Source organism: Harpia harpyja, chromosome Z, assembly GCF_026419915.1.
Source record: "Harpia harpyja isolate bHarHar1 chromosome Z, bHarHar1 primary haplotype, whole genome shotgun sequence".
Classification (NCBI taxonomy): Eukaryota; Metazoa; Chordata; class Aves; order Accipitriformes; family Accipitridae; genus Harpia; species Harpia harpyja.
In genome coordinates, this window is record NC_068969.1 from 89056876 (window position 1) to 89084837 (window position 27962).

At 41.1% G+C, this 27962-nt stretch overlaps 2 protein-coding genes across 10 annotated transcripts in view; one reads left to right on the forward strand and one right to left on the reverse strand.

Moving 5' to 3' along the window:
• GFM2 (GTP dependent ribosome recycling factor mitochondrial 2) overlaps nucleotides 1–23174 on the reverse strand; it is a 25866-nt gene extending 2692 nt beyond the window's left edge. Inside the window, exons 1-22 of one of the 9 annotated variants that reach the window (XM_052775697.1) lie at nucleotides 23094–23158; nucleotides 22620–22641; nucleotides 22219–22308; nucleotides 21571–21655; nucleotides 19704–19749; nucleotides 18597–18694; nucleotides 17429–17554; nucleotides 16944–17032; nucleotides 15659–15747; nucleotides 15355–15415; nucleotides 15074–15259; nucleotides 12197–12277; nucleotides 11316–11464; nucleotides 10649–10789; nucleotides 10468–10567; nucleotides 9583–9772; nucleotides 8170–8246; nucleotides 7539–7677; nucleotides 7209–7394; nucleotides 5663–5778; nucleotides 5241–5423; nucleotides 4088–4779 (exon numbers count right to left, since the gene is read on the reverse strand). In XM_052775697.1, the coding sequence (XP_052631657.1) occupies nucleotides 4651–4779; nucleotides 5241–5423; nucleotides 5663–5778; nucleotides 7209–7394; nucleotides 7539–7677; nucleotides 8170–8246; nucleotides 9583–9772; nucleotides 10468–10567; nucleotides 10649–10789; nucleotides 11316–11464; nucleotides 12197–12277; nucleotides 15074–15259; nucleotides 15355–15415; nucleotides 15659–15747; nucleotides 16944–17032; nucleotides 17429–17554; nucleotides 18597–18694; nucleotides 19704–19749; nucleotides 21571–21655; nucleotides 22219–22293 (2346 nt within the window). In that variant the 5' untranslated portion in view covers nucleotides 22294–22308; nucleotides 22620–22641; nucleotides 23094–23158 and the 3' untranslated portion in view covers nucleotides 4088–4650. The other 8 variants (XM_052775695.1, XM_052775693.1, XM_052775696.1 and 5 more) reach the window with 8 other exon arrangements.
• Nucleotides 23074–27962, forward strand: NSA2 (NSA2 ribosome biogenesis factor). The gene is made up of 6 exons (XM_052775702.1): nucleotides 23074–23531; nucleotides 23759–23946; nucleotides 25017–25167; nucleotides 25523–25702; nucleotides 26837–27029; nucleotides 27682–27962. The coding sequence occupies exons 1-6, from the start codon at nucleotides 23529–23531 to the stop codon at nucleotides 27747–27749; spliced, it is 783 nt and encodes a 260-aa protein (XP_052631662.1). The 5' UTR covers nucleotides 23074–23528; the 3' UTR covers nucleotides 27750–27962.

Below are 27962 nucleotides of genomic sequence, written 5' to 3' on the forward strand. Positions count from 1 at the left end.
CAGGATTAGAGGGGCCCTGCCTCCAGCCAGGTGGAGGAGAGGGATAACCAAGTCTACTGGACAGTGTGGATTCGATGGCCTGGCACATCAGACCCACAGGCATATAAGGCTCTAGTAGACAGTGGTGCACAATGCACCCTAATGCCATCAAGTTATAAAGGGGCAGAGCCCATCTGTATCTCTGGTGTGACAGGGGGATCCCAAGAGCTAACTGTATTGGAAGCTGAAATGAGTCTAACCGGGAATGAGTGGCATAAACACCCCATTGCAACTGGCCCAGAGGCCCTGTGCATCCTTGGTATAGATTATCTCAGGAGGGGGTATTTCAAGGACCCAAAAGGGTACCGTTGGGCCTTTGGTATAGCTGCATTGGAGACGGAGGAGATTGAACTGCTGTCTACCCTGCCTGGTCTCTCTCAAGACCCTTCGGTTGTGGGGTTGCTGAAGGCTGAAGAACAGCAGGTGCCAATTGCTACCACGACGGTGCACCGGGGGCAATATCGCACCGAGACTCCCTGATCCCCATCCATAAGCTGATTTGCCAATTGGAGAGCCAGGGAGTGATCAGCAAGACTCACTCACCCTTTAATAGTCCCATATGGCCCGTGCGGAAATCTAATGGGGAATGGAGACTAACAGTAGATTATCGTGGGCTGAATGAAGTCATGCCACCGCTGAGCGCTGCTGTGCCAGATATGTTAAGAGCTTCAGTATGAACTGGAATCAAAGGCAGCTAAGTGGTATGCCACAATTGACATTGCTAATGCATTTTTCTCCATTCCTTTGGCAGCAGAGTGCAGGCCACAGTTTGCTTTCACTTGGAGGGGTGTCCAGTACTCCTGGAATCGACTGCCCCAGGGGTGGAAACACAGCCCCACTATTTGCCATGGACTGATCCAGGCTGCACTGGAAAAAGACGAAGCTCCAGAGCACCTGCAGTACATTGATGACATCATCGTATGGGGCAACAGAGCAGAAGAAGTTTTTGAGAAAGGGAAGAAAATAATCCAAATCCTTTTGAAGGCTGGTTTTGCCATAAAAGAAAGTAAGGTCAAGGGACCTGCACAGGAGATCCAGTTCTTAGGAGTAAAATGGCAAGACGGGCGTCGTCAGATCCCAATGGATGTGATCAACAAAATAGCAGCTATGTCCCCACCGACTAATAAAAAGGAAACACAGGCTTTCTTAGGTGTTGTGGGCTTTTGGAGAATGCATATTCCAAATTACAGTCAAACTGTAAGTCCTCTCTACCGAGTTACCCGGAAGAAGAACGATTTTAAATGGGGGCCTGAGCAACGACAAGCCTTTGAACAAATTAAGTGGGAGATTGTTCATGCAGTAGCTCTTGGGCCAGTCCGGGCAGGACAAGATGTTAAAAATGTGCTCTACACTGCAGCTGGGGAGAATGGCCCTACCTGGAGCCTCTGGCAGAAAGCACCTGGGGAGACCCGAGGCTGACCCCTGGGGTTTTGGAGTCGGGGATACAGAGGATCCGAGGCTCGCTATACTCCAACTGAAAAAGAGATATTGGCAGCATATGAAGGAGTTCGAGCCACCTCAGAAGTGGTTGGTACTGAAACACAGCTCCCCTTAGAACCCCAACTGCCAGTGCTGGGCTGGATGTTCAAAGGGGAAGTCTCCTCTACACATCATGCAACTGATGCCACGTGGAGTAAGTGGGCTGCACTGATCACACAACGAGCTCGCATAGGAAACCCAGTCGCCCAGGAATTGTGGAAGTGATAATGGACTGGCCGGAAGGCAAAGATTTTGGAATGTCGCCAGAGGAGGAGGTGACATGGGCTGAAGAGGCCCCACTGTATAATAAATCGTCAGAAAATGAGAGGCAGTATGCCCTGTTCACTGATGGGTCCTGTCGCATTGTAGAAAAGCATCGGAGGTGGAAGGCTGCTGTATGGAGTCCTACACAACAAGTCGCAGAAACTGCTGAAGGAGAAGTTGAATCGAGTCAGTTTGCAGAAGTGAAAGCCATCCAGCTAGTGTTAGACGTTGCTGAAAGAGAGAAGTGGCCAGTGCTCTATCTCTATACTGACTCATGGATGGTGGCAAATGCCCTATGGGGGTGGCTACAGCAATGGAAGAAGAGCAACTGGCAGCGCAGAGGTAAACCCATCTGGGCGGCCGCACTGTGGCAAGATATTGCTGTTCGGATAGAGAAGCTAGTGGTAAAAGTACATCACGTAGATGCTCATGTACCCAAGAGTCGGGCCACTGAAGAACATCAAAACAACCAGCAGGCAGATCAGGCCGCCAAGATTGAAGTGTCTCAGGTGGACCTGGACTGGCAACGCAGGGGTGAGCTATTTATGGCTCAGTGGGCCCATGATACCTCGGGCCATCAGGGAAGAGATGCAACATATAGATGGGCTCGTGATCGAGGGGTGGACTTGACCATGGACACTATCGCACAGGTTATCCATGAATGTGAAACATGTGCTGCAATTAAGCAAGCCAAGCAGCTAAAACCCCTGTCGTATGGAGGGCAATGGCTGAAATATAAACAGTGGGAGGCCTGGCAGATTGACTATATCACACTCCCACGAACCCGCCAAGGCAAGTGCCATGTGCTTACAATGGTGGAAGCAACCACTGGATGGCTGGAAACATATCCTGTGTCCCACGCCACTGCCCAGAACACTATCCTGGGCCTTGAAGAGAAAGTTTTATGGCGACACGGCACCCCAGAAAGAATCGAGTCAGACAATGGGATTCACTTCTGAAACAACCTCATAGACACCTGGGCCAAAGAGCATAGCATTGAGTGGGTGTATCACATCCCTTATCATGCACCAGCCTCCGGAAAAATCGAACGATACAATGGACTGCTGAAAACTACATTGAGAGCAATGGGGGGTGGAACTTTCAAACATTGGGATACACATTTAACAAAAGCCACCTGGTTAGTTAATACTAGAGGATCCGCCAATTGGGCTGGCCCCGCCCAACCAAGACTTCCACATACTGTAGAAGGAGATAAAGTACCTGTAGTGCTCATGAGGAGTATGTTAGGAAAGACAGTCTGGGTTAGTCCCCCCTCAAGCAGAGACAAACCCATCCAAGGGATTGTTTTTGCTCAGGGACCTGGGTACACCTGGTGGGTGATGCAGAAGGATGGGGAAGTTCGATGTGTACCTCAGGGAGATTTGGTTTTGGGAGAGAATAGCCAGTGAATTAGGCTGTATGATATTTAACTGCTAAATAACCTGCCAATGTATGTCATTGTATCTATAGTGTCTATATGCCATATCAAGGGTATTACTGTAAGAATTACCCGAATGACTGAAGGATGGACTTTGAAACTGAGCCAAGTACAACAGTGATGGAACTTGAACTGGTGCCCAGCAATTTCCTCAAGATCAACATCTTCGACCTGCAGGCCAAGGGCGTGGGTTGCACCAAATGTACCAGCCACAAGTTCCAGAGGCAGCATGCGACAGCCTAACGCCTCACACCATCTCTCTTATCCTGAAGAACTGTTACAACAGATGGAGCCCCAAAGTCATGGACTAAATAAAACTGATGGACACATTGAGGGATAGCCCATTGACTAAGGGAATACTATTTGTGTGTGTGTGTGTGTGGGGGGGTGTCCATATACATATATATATAAGACAAGGAAAGTGGTAGTGGTTCATTGGAAAATGTAAGATCTGGGCTTGATGTAGATGGTATAGAATAAGGGGTGGATAATGTCCTGTGTTCAGCTGGGATAGAGTTAATTTTTACAGGAACCTGGGAGGTGGGGGGGCATAGCCGGGGCAGCTGACCTGAACTAGCCAAGGAGTTATTCCATTCGGTGGGGGAAGTGGTGGAGCGTCAGGTTCCAGGTGGTGAGCAGTTGCACTGTGCATCACTCTTTTTGTATATTCTGTCATTAGTACCGTTGTTGTAACTTCTTTTTTTTTTTTTTCCTTTTGTGTTGTCCCAGTAAACTGCCCTTATCTCAACCATTGAGGTTCCGTTTTTTTTTCTTTTCTCTCCGTCTCCTCCCTATCCCACCGGAGGGGGGCGGGAGGAGTGAGGGAGCGGCTGTGTGGTCCTTTGTTACCGGCTGGGCTGAAACCACGACAAAAGCAAACTCAGGTAGCAGTTACACCAAGTCCTGAACTCTGGTTCAGATGGTTTCTAAGAATACAGGAAGTAATACTTATGGTTGTACAGTTTAAAATGCTTATTAAGCCTATTCTTTTATTCAGCTGAAAGCAAATCAAGATAAAGACTGCCAAAACTGTAATTTCATTTATAGATATGAACTTCACAAACTTTACTTACTAAAGTAAGAAACGGTCCTAATGGCACATTTAAGTGCACATAGCACTCATTTCTATGAAGAGGATTTGCATCACTTCTCATTGCAGATACCTGTAAGATAAGAATTTGCAAAGCAGCAAAGTGTGGTTGCATCTCTGGTTCGGCTGCTTTGCAATTACAAGGCTGTGGCAGAAGAACACAGTCTCTTGAACCTTCCCTTGGACAGTTAAAAGCACAGTCTGCTCATACAGCTGCTAATTTATCATTTACCACAACCAGTTGGTCCCAGAAGAACGTACTGGTGTACATAAGTAGGCTCTTGAAAATATTTAACAGGGTGGATAGAAAATACCTTTACTTTTCTACAGAGTAAAGCAATCACACCAGCCCCATCCTTCTCTGAAGAAGTGCACTTTGCTCTTGACTGTTCAGGGCTTGGTAACTGGCAAGCTCCAAAGTGAAGGTTGCTGAGCCTGATGTTAGAGTACGCAAAATTGTGGAGTAGCCCTGGGCAAAATGGAGAATATGTGTCACTCAATTTAGGATACAGGAAGAGAAGTTAGCACAGAAGGCTGCTTAGGTCAGAGAGAGAGAGAGTCAGAAGTATACTAGAACATATTAGCAAGTTAATTTTTAAATATTACTGTATTAAAAGTGCAACGCATGCATGAGTCAACCTAGTACACTTTTAAAAATACTATTCTCTAAAACCTGTTTTAGTAGTATTTACTACTTCTCTGACTTACTTACAGTTGAAAACATGCTGGTTTAACAATCTGAATCAGGCACAAAAACACTACTAGATTTGTGGGCACTTGCTTCAGACCTTCAGTAATTTAAATACAATAAAAAACATCCATTCCAAACTTACTCATCCATAACAACAAGAAAAGTGAACTGAAGCCTAATTATTTTTACACATATAAAGAGCAGATTTGCATTTTACCATTAATAAGATAATTGCATACCATTGTTTCTGCTAGTGGAACAGCAGCAACCACAACTCTGTTATCTTGACGACTCTGGATTTCCTGAATAGTACCTCTCCGCTGTGCAAGGTCAGCAAGTGCTGCACTGAGATGATCTTCACTTACTGTGATCTCTATGTTCATTAGGGGCTCCAGTATTTGTATACCAGCTTTTTTCAAAGCCTGCATGGAAGGTAATGAAAGTTATGTTGACTCCCTTTTTTTTTTTTCCTCAGAAAATGGACATAAGTACTTGCATAACTCATGGTAACACTGCTTCTCAAATTCTCTACTTCCAAAAGCTATAAAGTCCCCAACGAGGGCATTACGCTGTCAGAGAAGAACAGATGCCGATACACAGGTATTTTCCCAGTAGTATATCATGCTACTATGTTCTACAGCAGCTTACAGTTTCACTGTACCTTTTGCATACAACGGGAGACACAGGCTGAAATCATTGTGTGGGAGGTGTCAGGATGCACTGTGAGCGATTGCACTGTCACATCTATATCCTGAACTGGGAATCCAAGCAAGGGTCCTAGGGAAGGAGAGAAAAAAAAAAAAAAGGAAAACAAACAAAAAAAGGCATATCTGTTTTTCAGAATATTAAGACACATGCAAAAAAGTTTCAGGATTAATTTGGAGCTTCCCACTTGCCTCCTTCCCCTTCCTCCCCCTGAAGGGCGTGACTACTAGTCTTCTTCCTCATTTTGTGATTTTGTCATTACCTAGCTTTGCCAAAAGAGACAAAGGAAGTCAGACTCATACTTTCTTACTCTCTTTACCAAAAGCACAGATAACTTTCAGAACTAGAAGTTCCTAAGTGCGCTCATCCATATGACCATTCCCCCAAATGAAGTTATTTTTTAATAATTATAGTATCTAAAACTTGTCTATTGAAACAAGACCTCATCTGAAAATGTAGCGAAACCTTTTTTTTAACCAGAAGCCAGAACAGCTTCTGTATTTTCCTTGTCAACACAGTGATCACAGCAAAGCCTGATACTAACCCACTACCAAAACTGCAGGGTTAACTCAATTCCATGAGGGATGAACCATGTCTAGTGTCCTGGGTAGGTCATCTCCCTCCAACCCAGCACTCTCAACCAGACCAAAAACTGTATTAGAATGGATGAGAGGCCTGAAACACATCCGAGAAAAAACACACAGCTTTTTTTCCTACAGAGAACACGGCCAGATCTATTTATTTATTTATGTATTTTTAAAGCACTTAATGGCATGAATTCTAGGCTGGAGACAGCACAGTTCTGAAATGTCTTCAAGGAGTATGAAGAAAGCACACAGTCAAGACTCATTCCACAGCCAGAGATGAGAGATGCTTTCCAACTCAACAAAGCAACATGGGAAAAACACCTCATGCTGCTTCTTCTAGAGTAATTCTCATTTTTCAATCCACTGCCTGTTAATTTTACTGTAAGGGAGAGTTCTTCAGTCACAAATTACTAAATACTTCCTGGTTTTAATCAAACGTAAAGGACACTTTTAGTCCTTTAGAAAGCCTATACTTTGCAATTAGGTAAGGCTCATTACTGTATACTTTCATGATTTAACATATTTGAAAACCCAAAAAACCCATCAGTAACTCTAACAGAAGTGTGGTATGTACATGTTGGCCTCTGAAACCACTTCTGTCACATCACTGTGGTTTACATGTTGTCATCAAGTAAACGCCTTATCTCTTATACCAGATTAAAAAAACAAACCAAAAGAACCCCAAGCTCACTGTTGAGTGACTGAGAAGAAATCAGCCTTAAAACCAAAGGCATGCTGACTACCATTCCTGGCATAGGGAAAGGAGTGTTTGGCAATTTTTGTATTTGCATCTAATGTTAATACATACTATCTTCCAGTTTTCAAGCTATCAAGGAGTTTTTCCTCCTAGAAAAATACTACATTGCTTCTTACAGACATGTTAGACCAGTACAGCTGTCAGAGCACTTCGTTTACCTTGAATGCATGAATTTGTGATTCCATTTTCTATAGCTCCTTGGAGTTCTTGGGGTAGCGCTTCAATGACACTCGCAGCGTACTCGATGACAGGTTTTGTCATTGCTCTCTCCCCTAACCTGGGCCTCACCTCTAACTCTGCAGTTACAAAGTGTCGTTTATCTCCTACTGTTTTGTCCAATGTGTCTGCAGGGGGAAAAAAAAGCGAAACAACCAGTTGGAAAAAAACCTAATACACAAAATTGATCTGAAAGTAACTCATTAGATCATTTAAAGTACATCAAATTGCAAAACCAGAAACAAGATGTTCCTTCCATTCGCTCATTTTACCTGTAGATTGGGCAGCATTTAGGATGGTTTCTCTGTATGCTATTTGAAGAGGTCCCAAATAAGTCTCAATTCCATATTCACGTTTGATTCGGTCATGAATGATCTCTATGTGTAGTTCTCCCATGCCACAAAGAATAGTCTAGTAAGAGAAGAGTTAAGAGAGAAGAGGAAAAACATGCAGAACTCAGATTTTAATGCAAACTGCTTAAGCAAGGACTTGCACGCTCTTAATAGTCTCTTGGAAATATTTCAAATTCAAAGGAGCCTAGAGAGAAAATAGGACTGCTTTAGGTCATCTGACATTAACACCGGGGGGTAATTACCTCTACTGTGACCACTATAAAAAAAGTCATCTTACATTATCTTGAAGACTATGTAATTAAAACTTAAAATACAGAACTGTCAAAAACATGCAGAGCACAGGATGACTTCCTCTACTCTGTAAAGCACAAGTGCACAAGGCTGCATTTTAGTTTGATGCACAGAACTTTGTGCATCTATGATATGAACATTTAGAGAGTCCTTTTTATTCAAGAAGATCTCAATACATAAATGAACTAACTGAAGGGTGGTCTTGACAATTCTAAAATAGAGCTTAGTTATAAGGTAAGCAATAGAAGATTCATCTTACTTGTCCTGTGTCAGGATCTAGCTTCACTTTTAAACTTGGATCTTCACGCTGAAGGCAGCTCAATGCGTTATCCAATTCTGTACATAAATATCAAAGATTATATCTAAAGAGACTTCAGTAATTTGAGAATCACTAAGAAAGTCTAACATTATTTTCCTCATAAGGTCAAATCTTACTCTCAGAAGGAATCAGAAGGACCCTAGAGAAGCACAGATTTTGGCAAAGTAAGCTCAAATTACAAGCAACTTGCAACTTCTGATTGTCTCCAACAAATTAACTGCACGCTATAGAGTGCTTATTTAATTATTAAAAATACCATTTTCAGAGTGGTACTTTGTACTTGTATGAAGACATAATAGAAACTGTAAGTGCTTCAACTTGGTAAAAAGTACCGCTCCCTTTTTACAGGTAAGAAAAAATTATCAACTAACTCTTATATGATTTACCTAAGTATTTCAAAATGAGTTGAACATGAAAAAGTTCAAATGCAAATTATTTTTTTCTGATTCCCCATTAACTACTGAGGAAAGCAGTTGCAGGAAAGCAGCTACAGAATGATTAACTCACAGCTGAGATTGCATTTATCTCCCTTGCAGTCTTTGGAAAAAAACAAAACAAAACAAAAAACAAACCAAAAAACACAAAACAAAACATCCAAACTCCCCCAAAACAGGAAATCCTTACAACCCAGTGGCTCAGCCTGCAGACATGTTGCTCCAAATCTGCATTTTACCTTGCTCCTCCATTCCATCATACTACACTGGTACTTACCCTTCCTCCTCTTCACCCCCAACCAAGCTCAGCTTTGTTGGAATGATGATACAGAGTTTAAAGTATCTATTTCCAAAAAGAGTCAAATAACCAAGTTCTTTGGTACAGATTCTAGGGAAAGGCAGTAAGATTACAGGTCATACTGCATGGGTGAACCTTAACTAGACACACAGAAGTCTTGGTAAGCGAAGACTTTACACCATAGAGTAAAAATGTGAGTGCTGACTGAAAAAAAACCCACCACGTTTCAAGGTTATTTGTACTCAGGATACTATGTACAGCACACCAGCATGACTGCAGGAAAATTAAGCATGGCAGTAGGAAATGAAAGTGCTTCCATCTCTTCTTTCAAAATGAAGAACCACTACTTTTCTAGACACAAAAACTAGAAAAGTACTAGTACTGCTTGATGTAGTAATAGCAGAGGATACTGACAACCACAATCTAAAATATATCATCTGTGCAAAACACCACAAGGGACCTTACTAGATCACTGGACTGATAAATTTGTGCAACTCACTCATGCAACCAGGTGTGCATGGATTAGGGATGAGCGTTGTTCCTTACATATGAGAACATGGTTATGCTTAAAGATCTCAATTGTAGAATATCTTATCATATTCTCAGGTAGCTACATTGTACCTTGTTGTTTGGCCATTGAAGGAGGTTCAATTGTACAGAAGAAGACAGGGTCAGGGATCTCAACACCTGCCAGCAGAAGGCTCTCTACGTCACTGGTAGACCTCTTCTCTCCCCCAGCATCCCTTCCAGCTCGGCGTGCTGCAGCTACTGCTGAAGCCTTTGATGACACTATGGTATCTCCAGTGGCACTCTATAGATGAACACCCAGTGACCCACAAGACACAGGAGGGGATAGGAAAAAGAAAAAAAGGAAAACAAACCAAACACCAAAAACCCCAAACCACAAACCCTGACCATTTCTCTTCCTCAAAACTACTTGTGATAAATGTCACTTATTTACTTATTCATAGAAAATCACTCTAATTTCTCTCTTGAAATAAATAAAACGATCTGGAAGAGGAAAAATTGTGCTTAAATTTAGACTAACATTTCTTTGTCCAGTTCACTGCATTTTAAATCTAACTTACCAGTCAAGATATAAAGCCACAAAGAACAGTATTGGTAAATGAAAATTTGCTTATGCATGCCAAAGTTGGTTACATTTTAGAAAATCTGTGCAAATGAGATTTATGCAGCCGGTTCAGACAATAAAACACTGAATTAGTAAACTAATAGAAAGAAGCAAGCATGAAACAAACTTACTTCAACTTAAGTTAAGCTGTTGCTTTTGGGTAACATTTAGAACATCACTCTCCTTCCCCACAGAAGGTCCCTACATGGCATTGCATTGTATTTTAAGAGTTACAATATAAATACAAGCTCAGAACCCTACTAAAATACACCGTCAGCTTTCAGTCCTTTCCATGTAATCAGCACTGTATCTCCCAGGTCAAGAAAGCACATTAGTGAAACAAGCTCTCTTACAGAATCAGTGTTTTCCATTACCTGTTTTAACCCAACAGTAAGGGCAATGTTGCCAGGCATTAGTGACGGTATTTCAATTTGCTGATCAGCAAAAGGCAGGAGCAGCCGGCTCATCCTCTCCCTGAAAATGAAATTCTTGAATTACTCAGGACTTTAACAGACATTCCAGTGCTACACTAAACCACACATCTATCTTACTCACGTGCAACTTTTGTTAATATTATATACAGCTGATTGAGGTTTCAGTGAACCTGAGTAAACGCGAACAAAAACTAGTGGGCCACGACATTTATCATGGAGAACTTTAAATGCTAGGGCACACAGGTCATCCTTGTACCATTGTCTACAAAATAAAAAGCACAACAAAAAGCACACTTGTAGGATTAATCCACTCAAACTCACATTTAACTAAATTTCCACTAATTTAAGAAGCAATATGTTTCTTACTGTAATACTAATAGAGGCAGATTTTTAAAAATCATCATTTATACCAAAAAATATTAACCTAAGCGGTTTCAGCTCCAGTAGGGTACGTAAGATGTCATGTGACTCAGCCAATACTAAAGATGGTCCCTAGACCCCAATTTTGTAAAATGGCAATATCCTGAGATTAAAAACAGACTTCAGAACTCTAAGCTGCAAGTTTGACAACTGCAGATAAATGCATACAATTCCAGTTGCACTGACCAAAGCAGGTTCAGTACTCAAGTGTATTTTTATGTCTGCACATCTTTACTGTTATTTAACACCTAAAAACAATAAACATTTTTAAAGACATGAATGCTTTGTTGATGTTTTTCATTTTCTCCTTTTATGCTTTCCTATTTAGTTTTCCTTTTTCCTGACCCTCCTTTTCTCCTTGTACTTACAGGAACTCATATGAACGCTCATTAGGTGCAGGCAAGTACATAGTAATAGCATCCAGCAATGGCTGCACTCCTTTGTTCTTCAGTGCACTGCCACAGAGCACAGGCACCGCTTTCCGAGCTAGCGTGATTCTGCGGATAGCAGACCGTAACTACAAAAAATAATTATTTTCTGTTAACATGTGAACTACAGTTTAGCCTTAAATAGCATTCCAGCTATCAGCTATTGCTAACAAATCCCCCAAAGTTAAGAAGTATGTTTGCAAATATAGCATTACTCATCCAAACTCCTTTCACTGCTTTTAATGAGCTCCAAACCATAAACCCAAATGTTTAGATGCTAAAACAGAAGACTCTGCTTTGAAGACTTCTAAACATTTCATGCAGATCTGCAGCTGTTCTTGTTCTTCTTCTAACAGCCCTTTTAATTCAGAAAGTTGTACCTCACCACTTTAAACATGGAGTGTCTGAAGATCCAACCAATCCACAGCGGTTGAGATGCTACTTTTGTTAGTAAGAATCAGCAGCTCAGAAACAAACTGTACTGATTCTACCTGGAAATAACATTCACCTTCCCCTAAACACTTTCACAGCAGCCTAACTTTAAAAAACCCCAACCTTCCTGAACAAAGGTACCCTACTTGTAAAATTGTGCCTAGCATGTCTGAGAATCATAGTTAGTGCATTATCATGTAAAATTCACACTAAGCTTGAATATACTTTGTCCTAAATTCACTACAAAAGCTGGTGTGATTTTTTTGTTGTTGATAAAGAATGCACATCTCAAAATCATAATCTGCATGTGCCAAAGGAAGAAAAACCTGGCCCTTCAGAATAACAGCTAGTAAAAACTTGTTTATAAATAATGAAATGTAAAAAATTACCTTGTCAGCTGGTATTAAATCAAAATTTTCACTATATTCTCCTAGAACCAGTTCAGCAAATTCATCATCCAGATCTGCAACCTTCAACAGAATAGTTCTTTGTTATTTGGCATATAGCAGTTTCACAGATAAGTCACAAATCTTAGTTATTTAGGAAATACAGCTAAACAGAGCAGGAACAAAGCCTTTAAAGACATCAGAGATCATAAACTCAAGCCACAGAAAATTAGGGAAATTAAGGTTTCAACAAAGGATGGAGGGGGGGAAGAAATCAACTCATAAAGTTGCTATCAGGCAGAACATCAGTGGGAGACAGAATTCTTGTACTTCTCCCTGAAACTGAAAAAGCCTGCAGCTGAACAGTGACAGCCATGAAGGGTATAACTGAATGTATTTCAGATCTGCAAACAAGGCAATGTCTGAAGCAAGCAGCAAGTAACCTTTGCGAGCCAACAGATACACGCAGCTGGAAGAAACAGTCAAGGCATTGGGCATTTTGACCATCTTCAGGGCAAAGGCTTGGAGGTCCAAGAACTCATCTGTGTTTTTAAACTGTACCACTTAGCTTGACAAATAAATTAACTACTCTTTTAACCTCCTCTCATATACACCTTGCACTGTCATAGACTCGGGACACCCTAAGTGCAGGAAGGCACTTTGCCCCCTCTAGTGGCTACGACAGCAATTGACCAAATACTGAAATGAATCATTGATTAGCAATTAGAAGTCTAACCAAGCTAATAATTAAAACATGAGAGATAAAGGAAAGCGTTCATTTAATTAAGTGAAAGAAAAGTGTGCAAGATGGCTGGTATTAGAACTACTAAATTTTACAGTGTTTCTGATAAGAACTATTAATAGGGTAGAAAGCTACTGGTCCACCCCTTCCTTCTTCAGGAAGGGCCCAGAAACCAGAGGAAAAAAACCCCAAACTGTTCTTACAAAGTTTTCTATCTGACAATACCTTTCTTAAGATAAGAGGCTGAGGAAGAACATCCCCATTTAAAACCTGGAAATTTGAAAACCAGACTGTGTATGCGTTATACTGAACTCGGAGCAATATAAAATGGATCTCTCCGATTCTGATGTTTCAAAAGAAACTGAAAGCCTAGCATCATGTGTTCATGCACTCACACAATGTTATTCAAAGTTGTATGGAGGGCAGCCTTTCCAGCAAAACAGATCGATATCTGAGATAAACGTAGTTGTGAACCTCCCATATTTTTGCTTACAAAAGTAGGCATTCAAATGTGATCACTACTACACTTTTAAGTTGTATAAAAGCAAATAGAACGTAAAAAAAAAATCCAAGTTTTTACTTGCAGAAAAGACTTACTTAGAGTCTCTCAAGTACAACCAACTCTTCCAATATAATTACATAAATTACACAAAATAACATGGGATCTTAAAATGCCAGCTGAGGGGGGAAGAAAAACACTTTGGACAAACTATTTCAAATGTTCGCACTGCTCAACAGGCAAATTGTTCTTTCACTTCCATTAATTCTTCCATTCTTCACCCCTTCTGAGCTGTCAACCGTGCAAAACCTGGTATCAAGTAGACCAAGTTTCTATTATCTTTCTTAGCTTCACAGTATGACAATTTATGTTAAAGAAATATTTATACTGTTCTTTTCTCATCTCTCCCACAGACTTTTTGGATGGATCTGGAACAACATTTATGGTGGAATTCAGCTACCCCTAACACAGTATTTAGTGCCATTTTGACCACCCTGCAACATCCTATCCAGCTTCTAGCTGCCACTCCAGAAGGGTATAGATATCCTGCAGGTTCTGGGTCATCACATCTGCCAGGCCTTATGTGAATGTCCCAAGTAACTTTTGGCATCTAAGACAGTACAAGATGCCATGTTAGCCAACTGAATGATAAATTTAGCATCTGCTTTCTTCAGTTCCCTATTTATAAAGCAGGGAGTATTTTCCATTTTATGCACACACTGTACAGCCAGGGAGTCCAACTCTCTGTTCAGCATGTTTTGCCATCACATATTAACACTTCCAATGTCCATTAAGCATCTCTGACAGATAGATAGGAAGTGAAGAAAATTTTAAATTGGTTCAGTAAGGACAAATGCAGAATCTTGCACCTGGGACAGAATCAATTCATGCGCTGATACAGAGTGGGTATCAACTAGTTAGGAAACAGCTCTGCAGAAGTCAACCAGAGGGCCCTGCTGGACAAGCAAGCATGAGTCAGCAGCATCCCCTTCCAGTGACAAAGGCTAACTGCATACTGGGCTGCATCAGCAAGAGCATAGCCAGTGGATCAGGGCAAGTTGTTAGTACCCTCTACCCTGCACTTGTGAAGCTGCATCTAAAACGCTGTCTGCTTTTAGGTTCCCCAGCACAAAAGAGACTGACCAACTGCGGGAAGTCCAGCGGAAAACGACTAAGGTGGTTGGAGTGCAGCTGGAGGCCCAGAGAGATGGGTTTGTCTAACTTGGAGACACTAAGGCAGGATGCAAATGCTGTCTCCTACTACTTGAATTTGTAGTGGTGGTGGGCCTGCTTCAGGGAAAACAGAGCTAGACTCTCCTCAGAGGTACACAAGGATAGGACAAGCAGCGCCTTTCTAGGTTGCAACATTGTAAATTCCCATTGGACAAAAAGAAGTGATGTTTCACTACAAAGATGATCAAGCACTGCAACAGGCTGCCTAAACAGATTGTAATCACCAGCCTTAGAGACCTGAAAACTCATCTGAACAAAGCCTGAGCAACCTTAATTAATGCTGAAGTTAGCCCTGCTTTGAGCAGGTCACTGGACCAGACACCTCCAGAGGTCCCTTCCAGCCTATTTTTTCTACTGTTCTAAATAATGGGTTTAAATATATTATGTATTTACTTTAGAACTTTACTTGTTCTATTAAGGTATTTCTGGCATCCTGGACTTCTTGGAACAGGTTGGAATCATCAGCCTCCCGCAGCAGCTTTTGCTCAAAATTTTTCCCATCATCCAAATCAGAAGTAGGTTTCCAAATTATTTGTTCCTTAGTCACAACATCAACCAGTCCTCTGAAGGTCTTGGCTTCCCCAATGGGGAACTGCAAATAAAGTAAGGATTTTAGACAGCTGCAAAAAATTAAGAAAGTAGTTCCATTTGAAAGAAAGCAAATAAACATTTAATTTCTAAGCTTACCTGTAAAAGCAAAGGTTTTGTCTTCAACTTTTGTTTGATACTCTCAACAGCATATGTAAAACTATATTAAAACAACAGATACTAAGTTACACAAAACTTAATGATATAGTAAAATAGGTTTAACATTCCTTATTTACTGACTACTCCTAAAATTACACAAAAATATGCATCTGCATAATCAAAGATGTATATAGTAAGTATTAACATAATTGGCTTGCTCTAAGCTTAATGGAAAAACTTTAACTTGATTAGATACATTCTCTTAAAAGGTTTTTAGCAATGATTAAAATAACTGTCTAAATACCTTGCCCTGTTTTTGTCCATCTTGTTCAAAAAGCAAATTCGTGGTATCTGATGTTTGTCTGCTTGTCTCCACACTGTCAGAGTTTGGGCCTAAAGCAAAAGACAAAACGGAAACATTAGTGTCCATAGCTGAACTATATGCTTCCCAATACCGCTGAGGGACCGAGTTCAGAGTACAGAAAGGAACTATGCTGAATGTGTTGTGACAATCCTGTTATCTAGCAGTACAGATGAACTCCAAAAGCAACTTTGTCTCTTCTCCCAGCTGCTGTCATTCACTGTCCTTCACTAAGGGCACATAGGCATACGGACAAGGGAACATGGAGAGAAACTAAGCATTACACAGGTTATATATGGAAAAAACTCTGTAATGTAGAGACTTAAGACTTCATTGCTGAGATACTTAAGCACACACAGGCAAGAATTTCTGTGGCTACACATACAACACTAAAAACTACTGTGGTTTTGCTAGTAATTTGTGTACTGCTGAGCCATTTATGATACACGTTTTTATTTGAAAGTTAGAACAGGTATGTATGACAATCATTTCAGATTCAGAAATAGTCTCTTACCAATACATGGAAATAATGCAAGAATTTCCTACAGTTTTAGAAAAAAAACCACAAGCAGATCTAATTGTTTTGGTTTTGGGGGTGGGGGCTGTTACTCAGTTCAGGTTCATATATGATGGTTCCTAAATGCTTTCCAATAGCAAGTTAAATAATGTGACTTTCACTGATCAAGAGTCCTCTCACCCCTCATCTATCAAAAAGGTATGTCCCATGTAACAGTGATTTCACAACGTGTAACTTCTCTACAGGATTGAACTGCTCAAACATCTCATGCTATAAAGTCAAACTCCAGCCTGCCTCCACCTTTTCTTTACTATGCCCCAAAGGGCATGTTAAATAGGCCATTGGGGAGGGAGAAAATTACTCATTTTCTACATGAAAACTGAAAATGAGAAATGAACAGATATTCATTTCTTTCCAGTGGTGGAGCTAGCCAGAAGCATTCACCTCAATCAACGTTTGTAAAGGACAGCAACAAAACAACAACCCCCCCCTAGACTTCAATGGGAATCCCACTTATTTGCCCCTTATTAACATGGAAATTCCTGTATACTAACAGCACTTGAAATTAAATACTCAGCTTCCTGAAGCTGAATTTTTATCAAAGCATCAAAAGATATAATACAGAGCAATACCTCCATACTATTATTATTATTTCTGTCTGATTTAAGTTGTTAGACAAAAAAAAAAAAAAAATCTATCAATTCTTTTTACCTCAACACCAGCTGCAGTGTCAAACACTGCTACAGCTCCATCCAGGACTCTCAAGCAACGCTCAACTTCCACTGTAAAGTCCACATGACCTAAAAAACAATCTTCCTTTTATACCATCATAAATCAAACAGGCAACATCAACAGGTCATTACAAAATTTTTTTTTTTTTAATATCAGAACAACCCTGTCTTCACTTGCAGAGAAATAAAACCATCAGTCCTTGAAACACATAAGATCGTTACATTGCAATCCCAGAACTGAGAGCAATTTAGTGTGGAAATGTGTGAGGTCGCTTTAAATAAGCTAGATTAGGCACCAGCAAACAATAATTAGGCAAAGCTGAACAGAGGTCAGTATAGGCCTTTTTACTGCCACAATTAAACCAATTAAATAGCGCATCGTATTTAAAACTAAGACTTAGGTTCTACAACACCCCACCTCATCTACTCTCCCCTAATAATGAGAGTACTGCTGAAGTGTAGTACCTGGGGTGTCAATCAGATTGATTCTGTAGTCCTTCCAGTCAAATGTAACAGCAGCAGACTGAATGGTAATACCACGTTCTCGCTCCTGGACCATAAAATCTGTCACTGTGTCCCCATCATCAACATCTGTGAATAGGAAGCAGGATTACAGTTGGGTAGGTAAATAACTCAAAAGCTGAAATTGTCTTTGAATACAGATGCTGAGAGAGATTTGGAAATACTGTCCCTTTTGTATATGTATAAGCTATGAAAACTAGCCTTTTTCATAAAATGATATGTCAGCTAATTTACCCAGGCTCCCTTTCCAGAGAACAAATGCTCTGTAAGTCAAAGACAAGCAATTCCAACAACTTTTTTGTTGTTCTTAATCCTAGTAACACCATGAGAAACTTAAAAACTAAAGCAAAGTCCAAAATCACGAACAAACTACAGTTTTAAGAAACCTCACTGCACTCATTGTATGGAATGTGACATTTTAAAATTCAGTAATTAAAAGGTAATTAAGTTAAAAAAACAAACAAACAACAACAAAACCCCAAAAAGATAAGTAAGAGGTTGGGTTTTGCATGGTTTTTTTTTTTTATTTTTAATAAAAAGAGAAGCAGGCCACCAAGTTTTTAAACAAGCAGGCTACCATGTTCAACTGCTCCACAAGCCTAACATCTTCTACCATTCCCGTGCACAGTAGAGAACAGGGAATTAAATTTAAAAGGTCAAAAGGTAGCACAAATGGAGGCTGCTGTGACCCTTTCAATCTTGAAGAATTCTATGAGAGTTGTTGACGCAAGGAATTCTTCCTGTGCTATGGCTTTCAAAAGAAATAGTTACTTTTTGTTAATCTGGTTTCTTTACAGGTCAAAAGAGAACTGAGGAAACAGCTTTACCAAACAGCCAATGAGCAACAAGTAAAACAAGGAGAACCTCTAATTAAGTGTTAAGCAAATCAATGCACTAAAATTAAAAGAAAAATATGAACCTATGATTACTCAAAGTACAACTGCCTTAGAACATAATGGAATGTGCATTAAAATTTCATTATACTGTAGCACAACTTTGGAACAACTGGCTTCTATGTTAAGTATTTCACCAGCAACCTCTAAATGCATTGCACGTTATTGTACACTATTAAATCTCTCAAACCTACTGAAATACAAAAAGTATTTCTAACCTCCAAGTGTTCTTATGTATCCAGAATAATACAGCATTCTCTCCGTTGTCGTAGTCTTCCCTGCATCAATGTGGGCCATAATGCCAATGTTTCGGATTCTGCATAATGTGAAAACATTGCTTTTACTGCGGTCATTTTTTTATTCAGTGATATTGTTACTTGTATAAACAATTAATATTCACTGAGAATAGCATACCAGATGAATAACATTTTTCCTCTGTTGCATATCTGATACAGCATACATTCTGGTACTGAAGTACGTTAGTATTGAAATGGTGGATTTTCTTCAGATCAGTAGTACTCAAGAGTTTTGGAACAGGTTTCCATGCTTCACTTCAGGGGAAGGCCACTTCTTGGCCTCATCCTCACCCATCTGCCCTCCCCACAGACAGAAGCAGCCCCTCCACCCTCTTGTCCACCCCAATCCCTAACTCCTGGTGCCTGAAACAATCCATTGCATATATACCCTTTATGGCCCAAATATAACATCCAAGTTCCCATGAAGTTGTTCTTGATTCTGTTCAGCTAAGTCTTCCACTCTGAAGTGCCTCGCCAGTAGCTTCCAAAACTGCTTCACTAGCTCTGCACATCACAGGCTTGCGATCAGCTCCCATTTCACCGTTAATGCTAGCTGAATTTGCCCTCAGGACAGAAGTAGTCTTCCAAGGGAACTTTACCCTCAAGCCATTTCTTCAGCAGCTGAGCCCCTAATGACCTTGCCCTCCTTACTAAGGCCCTCACTTAACACCGCTGAGTGCTCCCACTAACACAAAGTATACAGCCCTGCCCACAGCAGTGGTCTAGCTGCCAAGACGTCCCTTCCGCCTTGTTCAGCTCCCAGCAACCACCACGGATTCAGAGCTTCCCTAAGTGTCCAGTTTTGGTTCTGATGATGTAAACAAGAGACAGTCCGAGACCTCTCCAGTGCCAACAACCATTCTATATTGAAATGTCAGAAGGGTAAAAGTAAAGTAAAAGTACTAACTTTAATTTAGAACATGCACACAAACTATGCATGTGATGGGCATAGCAACAACCCATGACTTTTTATCACATCAATTGCTCTGACTGCCAGTTGTATCTGAAAAATAAGCTAGCATGACATACCTGGATATATGAGGATTAATGACAGAACGCAGAGACTTAACATCCCCTGGAGACAAACAAAACAAAACAACAATTTGTAAGACTGATCCCAATGTAGAAATGATGGATTTTAACAAAATTAAATATATTTAAGAAAACTCCTAAAAAACTTATTAAAAAAAAGATTCAGAGCCACAACCCATGACAATCTGTAATCTCCACCACTTCAAATTTCTAAAGATATGTACTTAATTTTCAGTAAATCTCTCTCTCAAAAAAGAGAAACTTCAAAACGGCTGTAATTTAGAAACAATAGGAAAAAGTCAACACAGAAAAGTATCATCAGCACAGTAAAATCTTACTTTGCAGAAGCAATAACAAAACATGCCACAGTTCAAGACAACTGTAATGCTGACATTCATCTGAACTGGCTATTAGATAACAAATTTCAAAAGTCATTTCTCCTTTAAATGCTGAAGCTAGACAGCATAATTCTCAGGGAGAAAACGCAAACTGACCTAGGTTAAGAAAACATGGGACTGAGGAGTTTTAAATGCGTATTTTCTTGAAAAATATTTCCTCTCTCACACCCTATTTAGTTGGAAAATAAGCTACCAAGCCAAATTTTTATAAAACTAATCCATAATTCAGTTACTCAAGCTATTTAAGTTGTGTTTCAGGAACTCACTTTCCTAGTACTTTAGTTTATCTTTCATAGGCCAAACAGAATTCAACAATATTTAAATTAACATTCCTTCACCATCTACAGATCATCCCTCTTACCAGAGGGACATTAAAGAGGCATCTTATAGGTTAACATCCTGATGAGAAGACTGATCTTAGGAGAAGCAAGGTAGCAGGCTGGAAATTCACCAAGACCCACACGACCATCGCTCCCCTCCCCCAAATAAAAACTCCAACCAACACTGCCTTTTTCCCTCCAGCTTCTAAAATAACCCACGAAATAACACATTGGTATGTTTGAGATCTCTTGCTTGTCTAAGTTACGGTATCTTCTTGTGTATGGAATAAAGCTGTGCCTCCATGTGACACACTCAAGTATTCAGCACAGAAAAACCGGGGATAAATACAGTAGACAGCAAGGACATTGCATAGACAACTACATAGAAACAGTAATACGTTGCAACTGTGCTGACGTTAACAATTAAGAGTAAGTCGTCTTCTCATGTAGATGACTGCAGCTTAAAGACTTTTGCGAAGATACACAGTGATGAATCCATTAACAATTTTTTTTTTTAAAAGAAGTTGGTTACCCACCAGTTACCAATATTTTTTTCCCGTCTCCATCCTGATGTAGAAAAAGCGTCCCTGACTCCCAACACTACCTTATATCAGTTGATTTCCATTCAATCTCAGTGAAGCTACTCAAAAAAACAGCAAAAATTGCCTTTAACTGAAATTTTGGTTTTTATGCATCTTATTCTTTTTACTCTCTTTTATCCTGAGGCTGCAAAGAAAATACACTAATGATAACTTAAAAATTCTATTTAATCAGATTCCTGTCTTTCCCCCCTTGTCCAACATACTGGCTATCATCAGTTACTTGATAACCAGTTAATACTTCAGGCAACTGGACAGAGGTTCCAGCACACTTCACCACTGATCTGACTCCTTATATATCTGTAACTTTCCTTTTTCTTATTTTCTAAAGGCTTTATACAATACATTTACTGAGAAAAGAGCAGCAATACAAAACACTTCTTTTCAGTCCTTGAACCTTTTAACTGCTCTGTTAAAGCTCTGTGCGCTTCATACACCAAATTCTATAAATAATGACCAAAAGAATACAATAAAACACAACTTAGAAAGCATTCTTACTCATTTTTAGAGTAAACCTTACTACTAAGAAAATAATTTAAACTTATACCTGGTGGAGAGCTGTAGTTTCTTAGACTGCAGTTTTGCTCTGTCACACTTACGACTCTCATTTTTGTCTTCCTGAAATACACATGCTAAAAAGGAAAAAAAAAACCTCATATGGAATATTAATCATTATAAGCAATTACTTTGTAGCTACATTTTTGCCAGTTCTAGAAAACTAAACTAAAAAAAATATCTAGAGGAACCAATACTGTTGTTAGGTATTTATACAAGCTCAAAATACCAGCTATGTGGAAGCAGAAGCATGAAGATGGTAGCACCGAGCTTTAAACCAAGTCCAATCCCAATATTATTTGGGAAGTCCAGTAAAAATCCACGATAGCATCAAAACTTGTTGGCTGTAGCCACAGTATTTTAAATACGTCTAATTATTTGTGTAAATAATATAAATTTAACAATGACAAATGTTAGGTAATCAAAATCACTGATAACTAAAAAAGTTTACAGAAGAACTACAAATTCAACTTCCACATTCTGACTTATGTGAAGTCCAATTCCAACATGAAATTATGCATTCCGTTTGGATACCAGTTTTTAAAGGAAAGACAAAAAAAAAAAAAAAAAGGTTTACTAGAGTAACCGGAGTATTTCTTTTGCTCACAGAGGAAGTATCAAAATTTGGGAAGAAGTTTACCTCATTGCACAAACTCGATGACTTCAGTGCGTTCACTGAAAATTTCCTCGTAATTCTCAACATTGTAGCTCCCATCTCTAAAGCTGTTCTCTGCCAAGGTAAGTAAACCAAACGTTTATGACAGGAAATGGGTAACGATATTACCTGCACGCAAATCAATCACGAAACTTAACTGTTTTTCAAGTTAGGTCACGTTACGATTTTCCAGGTTACTGCTTTGCAGGTTAAATTGGTGTCAGATCTGTAAAAGTAATGCTATTAAGCCTTAAAAAAGCAGCATAACTGCATGCCCGCAAACACTAAATAGATTTCTCAAAGAAATTTGCAAATCGTAAAGCAGAAAAATTAACATCAGAGCTCACACTCATGCTCAGATAAGCTCTAGAGTGCCGATTACTGACCAGTGAAGCACAAATAGCTCTTCTGATTTTGAAGGAGGAAAGGGCGCAGGAAGAGCATGTATTTGGGACAGAAATAACACAATGCATTAAATACGACGAGTTGTTCAGCATCACCAAAACCACTGCGACACAAAGCCCAAGGGCAGAGGCTCCAGAAGCATTCCTAGCTGGCTGCTGCTTATTTAAGGAGACAGCAATATCCCGCTCCGGCGACTCGGCGCTTCGGGGTAGAGTTTCACAGTGAAGGGAAGGAGGCTTGCCTGCCGGCCCACTCCCATCCCCTCGTCTCAGGAGCCACAGGCCCGTCTCCTAGAGCCGCCGCTGTCCTTTGCGGAGCAGGACGGCAGCGGTGCTCTCACGCTGTCCCGTTACAAGCCGCCCAGCCGGGCCCAGGCGGCCGCTCCACAAACCGCCACTGCCCTCCCTGCCGTGTTACGCACCGCTGGCACGCTACTCCGCCGGCCCCCACCTTACCCCCTCTCTCTCCAGAGGAAAAGCTCTATCAAGGCCAAGCCTGGGCTTGCGGGCCGGCCCCCACCCCGGCCGGGACAGCCGCCATACCGCCGGAAGGCGCGCTCACGCTTCCTCTCCCCGCCGGCCCCATCACCTCACCGCCCCGGGTTCCGACCTCCCGACCCGACCGCCCCGACAGACCCAGGCGGCAAAAAGCGCCGCTCCAGCCTCACCCCGCTCCGTGTCCCCTTCCCGGCCCCGCCAAGTCGGGCGCGCAGCTCTTCGGGGGACGCGGACCGGCGCCTCTCCGCCAGCAGGAACCAAAGCGCCGCCGGGGGCGGGGGGAAGCGTTTCCAGCCGGGGCCCCTTCTCTGCCGGCCCGCCCTTTTCGCTGCGGAGGCCGCCGCAGGGCGGAGGGCTCGGCAGAGCGCGGGGAGAGACCGCGGGGCCGCCGCCATGGTGGGAGCCGGGGCGGCCGGGCGGGACGGCGGCGACGGGGCGGGGGAGGGGTGAAGGGGTGCAGCGGCGGAGCGGGCCCCGGCGGCCCGCACGGGGGGTGTCGCCGCCGGGCCGCGGCCTGCCGCTCGGGCCCCCGCCGCGTGGCGCGGGTGAGGGGGCAGCGCCGTCGCCGGCCGCCCGGTCCTCGGCCGCCGGTACCCGCTGACGGCGCTGCCTTGTGCCCACAGCCGCAGAACGAGTACATCGAGCTGCACCGCAAGCGCTATGGGTACCGCCTGGACTACCACGAGAGGAGGAGGAAGAAGGAGGGCCGCGAGGCTCACGAGCGGTCGCGGAAGGCGAAGAAGATGATCGGGCTGAAGGCCAAGCTCTACCACAAGCAGCGGCACGCCGAGAAGATACAGATGAAGAAGACGTGAGTACCCGCCCAGTCATCCTGACGTTTGAAGGACGGGATGCGACGTCCGTGGCGTTGGAAAGGACTGCTTATCGCGGGGGTCGGTCACGCGTGTGCTTTTGAAGAGGGCGTAGGGGAACGTGGGTTTTGCCACAGTGAAGACTCTTCTCGCTGGATGTTAACAATTCCGCTCCTAAAAGGATTCTTTAAGAGAAGAGCTGGTTAGCAACAGCAGTGACGATGTCACTGTGACAGAAATGCGACTGCATGTTCTTAGGGCTTTTACATCAACTGCTGTATTAGCGTAGCAACAGGCAGTGGGCATTTTTTTAACACTGTTAATAGAAAAAGTACAGTAACATACAGAGCGTTTGAGCAGAACACGAGGCTTGTTTTCCAGGATAAATTAAAATATCGAGCATAGGTAAACAGAAGCGTTTTTCTGAAAATTCTCTCTGTTGTTCAGAAACTGAAGTCAAAGCTGTTAACAATATTCTTTATGGCTAGTGAACTTAGTATCTGTCCACCATGTCGTTTTTGTTGTTTTCCAAGCATAGACAGTTCTTTTCCTCTGCTACTTGTAAAGGTATTGGGCTTGTTAACTAGTCTGTGGGCCTTCCCCCCCGCCCCCCCCACTTCCGAACGGCCTCAAAATTAACAGAACACGACCCCTTTTACACACACACACACACACGTGTTCCTCAGATTTGTAAGCATTGACGTTAAATCCTGGAAGAGTAGTAGTATGTTATTTTTTGTCAGAGAAGGTGGCTACTCTCTCTCAAAGTGCTTGGCTGCTTGTGTTAAGTCATTCGGAAATTCATTAATAAGATGCATATCTTGTGTTCCTGACTTGACAGGAATTGACAAGTTTTTATGCACCATGCAGTCTGTCAGTTGTTACATTAAGCGAAGTTACTAGTTTACTTTGAAAATTATTTAGGATTATTCCTTAAATATAAATATGTACTTGTTTACAAATATCTCTTAAAAGAAAATTTTGAGCAAGCACAAGCTAAGTTAAAGGATATATGTAAAAATGAGCTTTTCTTTTTTCTACTCTTAATACTGGTTTTCTTTCCGTGCAGCATTAAGATGCATGAAAAGAGAAATACAAAGAAAAAGAATGATGAAAAAACACCTAAAGGAGCTGTACCAGCATACCTGCTGGACAGAGAGGGCCAGTCCCGGGCTAAGGTTCTCTCTAACATGATCAAGCAGAAAAGAAAAGAAAAAGCTGTAAGTAACTGTATTAAACTGTATTAAAATTCAGATACTTACTGTTACTTGTGACAATGACCAATTTGTGTTGCTGATGCTCAGGTGACTTACAGCCTACAAGCAAAGTCTACACACTGATATTGTACAAAATCTGAAACCTTGAGTAACTGAGCAATATAGGACAAAGTAAGCATATGGAATATCTTGATTTTAATAACTTTAAATGCTAATTAAAACAAGTAGCTATGAGTTGTATAAAAAGTATGGCATACCACTACTCTTTAGGGAAACTTTATCTTATGCTTTGGTTGTCCCCTTTCATTTAGCAATGTGGCATTTAAGACTATTGACTTTTTTTTTCCCTCCCTTCCAGGGGAAATGGGAGGTTCCTGTGCCAAAGGTCCGTGCACAAGGAGAAGCAGAAGTTTTAAAAGTAATTCGTACAGGAAAGAGAAAGAAGAAGGCCTGGAAAAGAATGGTTACCAAAGTTTGTTTTGTTGGAGATGGCTTTACTAGGAAGCCTCCTAAATATGAACGCTTCATTCGACCAATGGTAATGTTCTTGAGCCTTAAAGAACCTTTAAGTAATAATTCTTTTGACTTACTGCTTTCAGTTTCTTGATTACTACCGATGTAGAACATTCCTATTAGCTTCCTCACAGAAATCTAAACATAGAATAGCCTGAGGGTGGAGAGATGCCCCTGCAGTCACAGTTTCCGTTGAAATCTCTGCTCTTACTCCCATAACTCAGATGATGCCAGTAACTTAAAGTTCTGAGCTGTAAAATTAGCATGGGAAGGTCTTCAGCAAAGGCACTTTGAATAGCTTTTAGAGTTGGAGGCTTCTTTTTCAAACTACTATGATTCTGTCAGCTGCAGAAGCTAGCTCTGTTCTAGGACTCCAGAACTCCCTCCTTCTGGCTTGGTAAGTAAGCTTGAAGCATAGTCATGACCATAAGCAAGGGAAATGCTGTGCCTCCAGCCTGACCTTTTCTTACACAGCTGCAGGAACAGTGCCTGGGCTCTAGCAGCACACAGGAGGAACAATTAAACTCACTAAGACAGCACAGTTTTTCTATAAATACCTGTTCCTGTTTCCTCACAGGAATCAACAGAATCACTAGGCAGGGTACCTGTTGGATCATACCTCATTACTATTTTGACAGTCATCTTACACAGAAGCCTTGGATAGATTTTTACTGATACAGAAGTTTATGGTACTTCATGGTAAAGTACCCTTTATGAAGCACAGGTTGCTAAATAGAAACTACTATAAGAGATGGGTGTTTAATATTTTACAATATGTGAAAGGTTTTTCAGTTTTACAAGAATAAAGGAAAAATTTCTAGTCCTAAAAACCAGTAGCACTGTTAAATGCCTTGCCATAAATGCTTCATTTCTTCATGGAACAGAAGCCATCTGAGGTAGCATGTATTCCTCTTGTACTACTATTAAATATTGGCATCCTGAAAATACACATGGAAAGCTTTATCTTGTCATTAATCAGGTTTTTAAACAAATCTGGCATTCTATAGTAGGCAGATAGCATTCTGTGTTCTAGGTTGTTTCATTCCTCCTGGTCTCAAAATATAAAAAGCTGAGGACATAATGCTAAAAGTGTTAACCTAGATTAGTTGTGAGGGCTTAAAGCAAGTATTAACTTGTTCTAACACTCCTTATGCAACAGGGCTTACGTTTCAAGAAGGCACATGTGACACATCCTGAACTTAAAGCTACTTTTTGCCTACCTATCCTTGGTGTAAAAAAGAATCCTTCTTCTCCTTTGTATACAACGCTGGGTGTAATTACCAAGGGTACCGTCATTGAGGTGAACGTGAGTGAGCTTGGCCTCGTGACACAAGGGGGAAAAGTTATCTGGGGTAAGTAGTTAAACTAGCTATACTGCAGAACTGCTTTAAAGAGTTCTAAATCTTTATTGCCTGATGTATTGTTGAGACCACTTCCTATAAATTGTCATAATTGATTCACTGTTAAATGTTAGGTTTGGGCTGTAGCAGAAGCTAGGCAGCTCTAAAATTGCAAGTTTTAAGTTTTAATCTTAGGCTTTCCATTCACACTTTCAAAATCAAATTAGGTGAAGCTCAGAACAAAGACTACTTGCTTGCCTATGTCTCACATTAAGCAGTGCTACAAGTCTATAGAGACCTAACCATCTGAACTATGAACAATCATACTATGTTTTCAGTAGAATTTCTGTGTAGAAGTTATCTTCATAGGAACAGGCTGACTTTTAACAGAGATGTTGACTTAGACTATAGCAGAACCTATGAATTATTTTTATATCTACCCAGAACTCCAAATGATCCATTTATAAAAACCAGCCTGAATAAAATATTTTGAGAACCTAAGTTTGCAGCTCAGCAGAAGGTAGATGTAGCTTTCAAAATACACTTCAGTTTTGGAAGGGGAATTTCCTCCACTTCTTAAGAGACTTGTGGATTGAACTTGCAAACATTGAAAATTCTAATGGTATGAACTACTTTAAGACATTTAATTCCATTTTCTCTTTAGGGAAATATGCACAAGTAACAAACAATCCAGAAAATGATGGCTGTATTAACGCAGTTCTACTTGTTTAAGTTGTGTTTGATACTAAGTGTCGGATGTGGGCTCCTGCAAAACCAGTGGCATTTCAACAAGTTTGCAAGATCTCTGGAACCTTCAACCATTCAAGAACATTGAACCCACAAGCTGGTGAGGAACTTAAACATGCCAGAAATGACTGCTTGGGATTCTATATTTATTATGTTTGCTTAGCTGAACACTGTCCAAATAAAGTGATTCAATTTTAA